General features: G+C 42.1%; 1 protein-coding gene across 1 annotated transcript; it reads right to left on the minus strand.

Annotated features, from left to right (window-relative positions):
- Positions 1–5,154: 5,154 nt before the first annotated feature.
- Positions 5,155–6,329, minus strand: LOC134206983 (uncharacterized). Its single transcript, XM_062682725.1, has 2 exons — positions 5,594–6,329; positions 5,155–5,371 (listed from the first exon to the last, which is right to left on the minus strand). The coding sequence occupies exons 1-2, from the start codon at positions 6,229–6,231 to the stop codon at positions 5,155–5,157; spliced, it is 855 nt and encodes a 284-aa protein (XP_062538709.1). The 5' UTR covers positions 6,232–6,329.
- Positions 6,330–8,565: the final 2,236 nt, after the last annotated feature.

The raw sequence follows: 8,565 nt of genomic DNA on the forward strand, positions 1-8,565 counted from the left end.
TGAGCAAACTTGCTCCCGAAAAACTCCCCCGTGCAAATCAAAAACAGTAGCTCAGGTTCACTCGGGTTTTCTCTAACTGTGAGAAACCAGCACGTGGCTCTGTACTCTTTTTCCGGCTCGACATCAGTGAGCAAACTTGCTCCCGGAAAACTTCCCCGTGCAAATCAAAACAGTAGCACCAGTGGCTCCGTTGCATTTGCCGGATCAACCCAGTGAGCAAACTTCATTGCTCCTGGAAACTCCCCCGTGCAAATCAAAACATTAGCACCAGTGGCTCCGTTGCTTTTGCCGGATCAACCCAGTGAGCAAACTTCATTGCTCCTGGAAACTCCCCCGTGCAAATCAAAACAGTAGCACCAGTGGCTCCGTTGCATTTGCCGGATCAACCCAGTGAGCAAACTTCATTGCTCCTGGAAACTCCCCCGTGCAAATCAAAACAGTAGCACCAGTGGCTCCGTTGCATTTGCCGGATCGAACCAGTGAGCAAACTTCATTGCTCCTGGAAACTCCCCCGTGCAAATCAAAACATTAGCACCAGTGGCTCCGTTGCTTTTGCCGGATCAACCCAGTGAGCAAACTTCATTGCTCCTGGAAACTCTCCCGTGCAAATCAAAACAGTAGCACCAGTGGCTCCGTTGCATTTGCCGGATCGAACCAGTGAGCAAACTTCATTGCTCCTGGAAACTCCCCCGTGCAAATCAAAACATTAGCACCAGTGGCTCCGTTGCTTTTGCCGGATCAACCCAGTGAGCAAACTTCATTGCTCCTGGAAACTCCCCCGTGCAAATCAAAACAGTAGCACCAGTGGCTCCGTTGCATTTGCCGGATCAAACCAGTGAGCAAACTTCATTGCTCCTGGAAACTCCCCGTGCAAATCAAAACAGTAGCACCAGTGGCTCCGTTGCATTTGCCGGATCGAACCAGTGAGCAAACTTCATTGCTCCTGGAAACTCCCCCGTGCAAATCAAAACAGTAGCACCAGTGGCTCCGTTGCATTTGCCGGATCGAACCAGTGAGCAAACTTCATTGCTCCTGGAAACTCCCCCGTGCAAATCAAAACAGTAGCACCAGTGGCTCCGTTGCATTTGCCGGATCGAACCAGTGAGCAAACTTCATTGCTCCTGGAAACTCCCCCGTGCAAATCAAAACAGTAGCACCAGTGGCTCCGTTGCATTTGCCGGATCGAACCAGTGAGCAAACTTCATTGCTCCTGGAAACTCCCCCGTGCAAATCAAAACAGTAGCACCAGTGGCTCCGTTGCATTTGCCGGATCGAACCAGTGAGCAAACTTCATTGCTCCTGGAAACTCCCCGTGCAAATCAAAACAGTAGCACCAGTGGCTCCGTTGCATTTGCCGGATCGAACCAGTGAGCAAACTTCATTGCTCCTGGAAACTCCCCCGTGCAAATCAAAACAGTAGCACCAGTGGCTCCGTTGCATTTGCCGGATCGAACCAGTGAGCAAACTTCATTGCTCCTGGAAACTCCCCCGTGCAAATCAAAACAGTAGCACCAGTGGCTCCGTTGCATTTGCCGGATCGAACCAGTGAGCAAACTTCATTGCTCCTGCAAATCAAAACAGTAGCCCTGGATCGCTCGGGTTTTCTCCAATAATGAGAAACCAGCACCAGTGGCTCTGCAACATTTGTTGGGGTTTTCTTGCAAATTTGGGAGCTTCAACTATTTCAAGTCCGTCCGTCACTATCTAACATTCCTTGACATTATAACATTGGGCTCTGCCACTTACCTTTGTCGGATTTCTGGAACCATCCACACTGTGCTTCATGGTTTACAAATTAAAGCTACCTGCGGACAAAAGTCTTATTCTGTTTACGTTAATTTAACAGAATTCTTGTGTGTGATGGGCGACAGTGAAATCAATATTAAGCGCGGAAAAGGAAAATGCCACCTAAGAAAGGCGGCTCCTGGCAGGATCGCCATTTGTAAAATATAGATTATGCACGCACTGTCGCCCTGTTCGCTCGGCAGTACAAACTCGAAAGAGGACGATTTTTTGTCGCTGAAAGCGATGCCTGCTACGATGCGCATAAAGCAGGGACGTATTGAAGGGTGCATAAATACTATGCGTTACGTAAACATGATAGGGTTATAAAGCACCCTCTCACAGAGGTAAAGTACGGAATTTCATCAGTTGACGGAAGCCGATAACACGGTGTTAGTTGGCATCGCGTGAGAAGAGCTGGGACGAACAATAGCTGTCGTTGTCAGGACGCCGTATGACAAAATGGCGTTCGTGGCGTGGTACCGCCCGTCGGTTCGGACGAGAAAGTACCTCCAGGAATACGTAGAAATCCCGGCACCTCTGGGCAAGATGTTAGCAGGCTCGGTGGTTCTCACTTGGCAGGTCTTGCTAAGCTCGGGGACGATCGGCTTGTACAATACGCACCGCTCGCTGGAAGTCGGCTGCCGACCGAATAGCCAACAGTAGTCAACACGGGAAACGAATAACCAAACGTCGGCCAGCCAAATGGTAATTCCTGGCAGGAATCCGGATGTGCTCTTAGGCACGCGCCGACTTGCAAGATGGCGTTCTCGTGGTAATAGCACCTACAGTTGGTGAGAGGCGTCGAAAAGGCGCAATCACCACACACGCACGTAGCTATTTGACTATTTGGGCTGATTTTCCACACTTATCTCCAAATTCCGAGTTTCACGAGGAATGAAATAAACTTCAAAGATGCGAATTGGCTGTAGGTTCTTAGTATCTCGTACCTCGACTGATTGCTTTCTTCCTATTTTGCATTCTTCATCGAAGTTCATATTTTTTGGGAACCGTATTCATTTGCTACCCACTTTGCCAAAATTTACCATTTTGGTTCATCGCCCACCCTTTTGAAATGTCGGTTAGACACTCAAATTATTTCCCTGCATTCCAACACCATACACAAAGTGTTACCATTCGGTAAAAACCTGATCTGCCGTAATCTGAAAAAGTGACGCATACGCCATTTTCCAAAAATGATGTTAACGAGTACTACTCATCGAGCTCTTTAACAGAAAAATGGAAAACATGTATGTTGTAAAATGGCTGTTACGTCACTTTTCCAGATTACGGCAGTGATTCTGGATGTAGTCCCCGAGAAAATTGTGATAAGATGTTAAATTTGTATCAGCTTGCACCAGTGAATTTGTGAATAATTTGTCATCCTTTCCCATAGCGGAATTCTGGATTTCGGCGCCCCCCTAAGGCCTGGCGCCCTTGGCGGGGGCCAACCCTGCCAACCACACGCTACGGCGCTGATTATGGGATTGATAAAATATTAATGAAGGCTTGTGGGAATAAAGAGAGTCAGGATGAGCATCGAACATAGACCCGCTGGTGACAGCCTAAAGCGTTACCCTTGGCTCTCGCTTCTTAAAGAAGCGGAGAGTCTATGCTTCGATGCTCATCCTGACTCTCTTTATTCCCCACAGGGCTATGAAACGTGTTTGGTTAAGGTGGGGCGTATTGCCCAGGTACTTTTTTAAATCCATTTTTCACGACTTTTCTAAAAAGCTTATTTATATATTATTATATGACTACTCACGGGCAATGCATTAGCGACTTCCTCGACTACCAAATAACACAATGTTTGCATAAATTGCGTTGGAAAGTAAAAAGTTATCAAGGAGTTGCCTTAGGGGAGGGGGGGGGGGGTTGGCATATTATACCGTCTTACCCTAGATGGCGAAAAAAAAATTCGCGGTTAAGAGGTTTATGAACAAAACTCAAGTTCAAAGTTAACCATGTATATTCGTATTATATGATAATACAATGATGATGATGATGTTGATGGTTCCCTACAAAGGTTTTGAGCTAGGATTGAGCCACCTTACACTGGTGCTTGTTCTGGCTGGAATTTATGTTTGCGTTTCTCTTATCTAGAACATCCCACAACTGTTCCATAGGATTAAGATCAGGAGACAATAGTGGAGTGTTGAGCCAATGCTAGGCTGACCAGATCAATTCAATGAAAAAACGGGACAAACACATTTGCAAAACGGGACATGTGAAATTTTGAGAGATTTTAGTAATATGTATTAGTTTATTCTTCATCGATTTATTAATCAAAAGTTAACAATGTGAACAATGTTATAAAAATGACAATTTTTACTTAGATGTAGATGTGTTGCACTCTGCATTGAAAGAGTATTTAGCTGAAGATGAAACTTTACGCAGTAAAGAATGATTTTTACTAATTTCGTCATGGAACTTGTCACACTCCATGTCAAAATTCTGCTTAACAACTAACATTGCCTTCATCGTATTAACAGAAAGACGTGACTTCTCCTTCGTCCACATATTATTCATTATTGAAAAAAATTCTTTCAACTGGTGCTGTACTTCCGGGAAGACACATAGCATATTCTACAAGCTTGAGAAAATCCTGATATTGTAATGACTTATTTTCCATTTCGGAAAATATACGCATCCAGATATCCGCAACAGAAATCATCTCTTTGTTCCAGTCCTTAATTTCTCTAGTTATTATTTCTTTAATCATTGCCCACTGGTCAAATAGAGCATTTTCTTCGATATCAAACTCTGAAGGTGACTTCATACTAATACAGTTTTGAATATCTGACCACATAGGTACGCACTTCAATAAAACCCATCTAAAGCTCTGCGTTTGCCCGAGATTACTCTTCCATTTCTCAACATATTCTAACGCGGTATCGTAGAAATTTCGAACAGTTTCGGTAAATTTAGTCTCTTGAATTTCATCGGAATCGACAAGATTCTTAAGCATGCTGCGTACATCACTAGTGAGAAACAATTCATCCCTCCTGTGCTCGATTATTTTGATAAAATCTTCAAAATGAGAAGCAAGTTCAGTAGCTGATACATTGTCACGTTCAACAAGGCTAATGTACGATTGGAACGTTATGAGTTGGTCTCTTATAAACAGCAGCCACAGTTTAAGGCAAGGATTATCGAATAAAACACGGAGCACAACAGGACACTTTTCTTGCGAAAGAAAATACGAACGTAACCCATCAAACATACTCAGTACTCTTTCGATCGATGGGCCAAGAGACAAAAATCTTGTGTTTCCGTGTTCGAGTAGTTTTGCATATTGCTCTCCAACGAATTCGCAAAAACCTTTCAATTGTTCAACCCGTACAGTGTAAATATGAAAATACTTGTATACTTTCACAGTAAAACTCTCAATATCGATTGGCAAACAATCAACAGCCGTTTGTAAGCAATTGTGAAGAATGTGGGCGCCACATCCAATTCCAATAATCTCTCTCTGAAGTACATCTCCAGTTTTCGCCAAACGTTGTTTTTGCCCTGCCGTTTACATCCACCGAAATTGGTATTTGTATTATCCGCACATAGAGCAACAATTTTACTCCGTAGATCGTACCTGTAGTTCAATAATTTTCAATGTAAAACCTAATTACCTATGAACAGCCATAAAGTACTTCAAACTTTTGAGACAAAAAAAAAACAATATTTCATGGATCCGTAATCCATACAAACATGGCAAAAGATAATAGGATAAGGATCATAGAAATTAGTCTTTTAGAGATGTAGTTTATGGCTGTTCTCATGAAAATACGAGGTAAAAATATTCATAAATACATACCTGTCACAAATGTCCGTCAACATGGAGCATTGGAGATCAGATGTTTCACCGGGTAAGGAGACGAAATCCAGTATCCTGTCATGCACTCCTCTATTCGGGAGAAAATACCGCACCACAACCGGAAATAACTTAATATCTTTTTTGTTTGACGCATCCACGCTAATCGTAACGCTATTAACTTTTCTCAAATCTTCTACTACTTCTTGTAATGCGAAAGGTGATAAAACATTTGTCACAATTGCTTCCGATTTTGTGCGTGCCGAAGAGAATTTTGGATCGTAGAGTTTGTTTATCAATTTTGATAGACAGTCGTTTGAACGGAAACTTTGCGAATGTCGTACACAATGATAAGCAAAAAGAGCTTCACTTGCCGCAATCTTGAAAAAGTCGGCACTTCCTTGTTTCACCATGAAAGAATTAATGGGTCGCGCTGATACCACTGCACGTTCTACACTCTTGTGTCTCTGGCTTCGAAGATGCTGGCTTATATCACTTTTCCCACCATGAGCCACTGAAAAATTTCCACCAAACTGTGTACAAATCACTCTTGTGCAATCACTAAACTTAGTGTCTAGCTTCACGAATTTGAACTCTTTTTGTAGTTCTTCATTGAACACACAATTCCGCCGCTTTGACATCTTTTTGCAGAAGAAATTACTAGTAGCACTCCCGATTACCAGCTATTGAATGAAACAGTACCGATCCGCTTCGAAACACTTCCGATAAATAAAATTTCACGAATTTCGGAGACAGAGCCAGCCTCAGGCTAAAAGTCTCCTTAATAAAGACACAAAAAAAAAAAATTTCACGAATACTAAAACACTTTCTGGCCAACTATATCTATAAACCAGCCCCTGAAACGGCTGTCATCTGCATACAATATGATTGAAGCCGAAAACTTGGTGCTAAACTTGGTGCTAGCTGTCAAGCTGTGGCTTTAAGCACGGAACACAGTGACGCATGCGACAATATCGCTCGAGGAGAGATTTAATTCGAATAAAAAATAAAGAAACAGTTTTTTTTAAGCGCACCATCTAAAATATGTTTCATAAATGTATTGCAATTATATTGTCTGATTTTGTCAAAATAGCACGCGGCGAACCCTTCAGGAAAGGTACGGCCGCGCTTTCTGCACCCCGTTTACTCGATTCTTATGGGTGAACAGTATTGCGGCGTATCGTTTGACGCGGTCGTATCTTTCGACACTGATTTGCCATGTGAAGTTTTGCGCAAGTACCCATTTGGGAACATTACAAACACCGCGCAGTGTATCACATCCAGAGAATCTGACAATATCTATAGCTGATTCGTTAATTCAGATACACATGTTTCGTTATAGCGCTAAAGCTATCAGCACTGTATTTGTCACAATAAATAACAAATACCAAATTATTAATAATAACAAATTTGTCAAGTCTGTCTGATACCCATGTCGATATCTTAACAGTTTGATAGATGTCTGAAGGAATTTGACAAATATTTGGCATTGTGATAAAGCGTGGGCCTTTAATTTCTAATTCATCGTTCTGTTAAAAAAACAAGACCAAACTGATTGATCAGCAGTGATTTATTTTTCCTCTAATATTAAGAACACTATTCTCGAAGGAATCTGAAGCAAAATAATAAGAAAAAAACGCTGGTATCTCCAGCAGTTTTCTGTTCATGTTTGAATTTTGTTTAAATAAATAAAATAATTATTTGCTTTGCTGCTCAGAAATGCGGCGTAATTGCAAAGTGCATTGATCCAAATTCCGTAGTTAAAATAACGCGTTCAATCGCCAAAACATACAAAATTTGAATCTCGTGCTTCATTCTGTAGAAAATAGAACAAAGCTGTGCAACAGTTTTGAGCTTTTGAATCTGAGCTTAAATTAATCTGAGGCAGCTGCTGGGAGAATGCATGTTTCAGATTCATATTAGAATTAAATGCAGCAGAACAATTTGAATCACTACTAATCTGATTTTATTCTTAGGTTACCTAGGATTCTCAAGTTTAACTCATAATTGACAAAAATTCAAATGTTACACATTTGCGACATAAGCAGTGTGGTTAGGTTTCTCGTAAGCTAAAAGAACTTTTTTCCGGTGCATGATCATTGGCAGCCCGATAGTTAAAGCTATGTCCATTTAGAATCCGGAATCATTTATTGTATTGCAGCGACACGGAACGTGACCGCTACAAGAATTATTTTACAGCGGTTTGTCTACCTAGGCACCCACTTGCTGTGGTATAAATTTCACGATGTTACGTGCAGCGTATCAAAAATTATTTCAGATGGAAGCCGAAAGGAGCGAACAAAAATCTGCACACCCACGTTGATAGTCCTGCTCATCGACGATGGAACCTACGAATTTCGGACAGCTTCCTAGCCAAAAATTCTACATGGCGATGGCACGAGGACTAGTTCCTGCGAAGTTTAAGTTTGCTTTTTGGACAAACTTGCTAAAAAAAACACATGATTTTGACAAGGGATATGCAGATGGAAGCAAAGACCTAAGTGTTTGTGACGAATAAGACGATGGACTCGAAGCTGTACAAGGAGGAATGTCTCAAAGACCGCGGTCTAACTTCCATAAAGCCGATAAAGGTCCCGTGAAGTTTTGGCCAGATTTGGCGAGTTGCCACTAATGCCGGGAAGTCATCCAGTGGTACTGCGATAATAACGAAGATTTCATTGATAAATAACATAAATCCACGCAACTGCCCACAGCTCCGGCCCATCGAGACATTTTGGGCAGTAATGAAGCGGAAGCTTAAGAAAAGTGGAAAAACAGCTCGGGACGCGACTCAGATGACCAAAATGGGGAACAAATGTGCCAAGGAAGTTGACTCCGGAGGTGTGCATGTGCAACTTTTGATGAGAGGAATAAAGTAGAAGGGGTAGAAACAAGAAGAAATGATTTGTATCAATATTTTTTCCTTAAAGTACAATGAATTATACTCTGAGTATACTCTTGTTTTGATGTATTAA

Source organism: Armigeres subalbatus, chromosome 1, assembly GCF_024139115.2.
Source record: "Armigeres subalbatus isolate Guangzhou_Male chromosome 1, GZ_Asu_2, whole genome shotgun sequence".
Lineage (NCBI taxonomy): Eukaryota > Metazoa > Arthropoda > Insecta > Diptera > Culicidae > Armigeres > Armigeres subalbatus.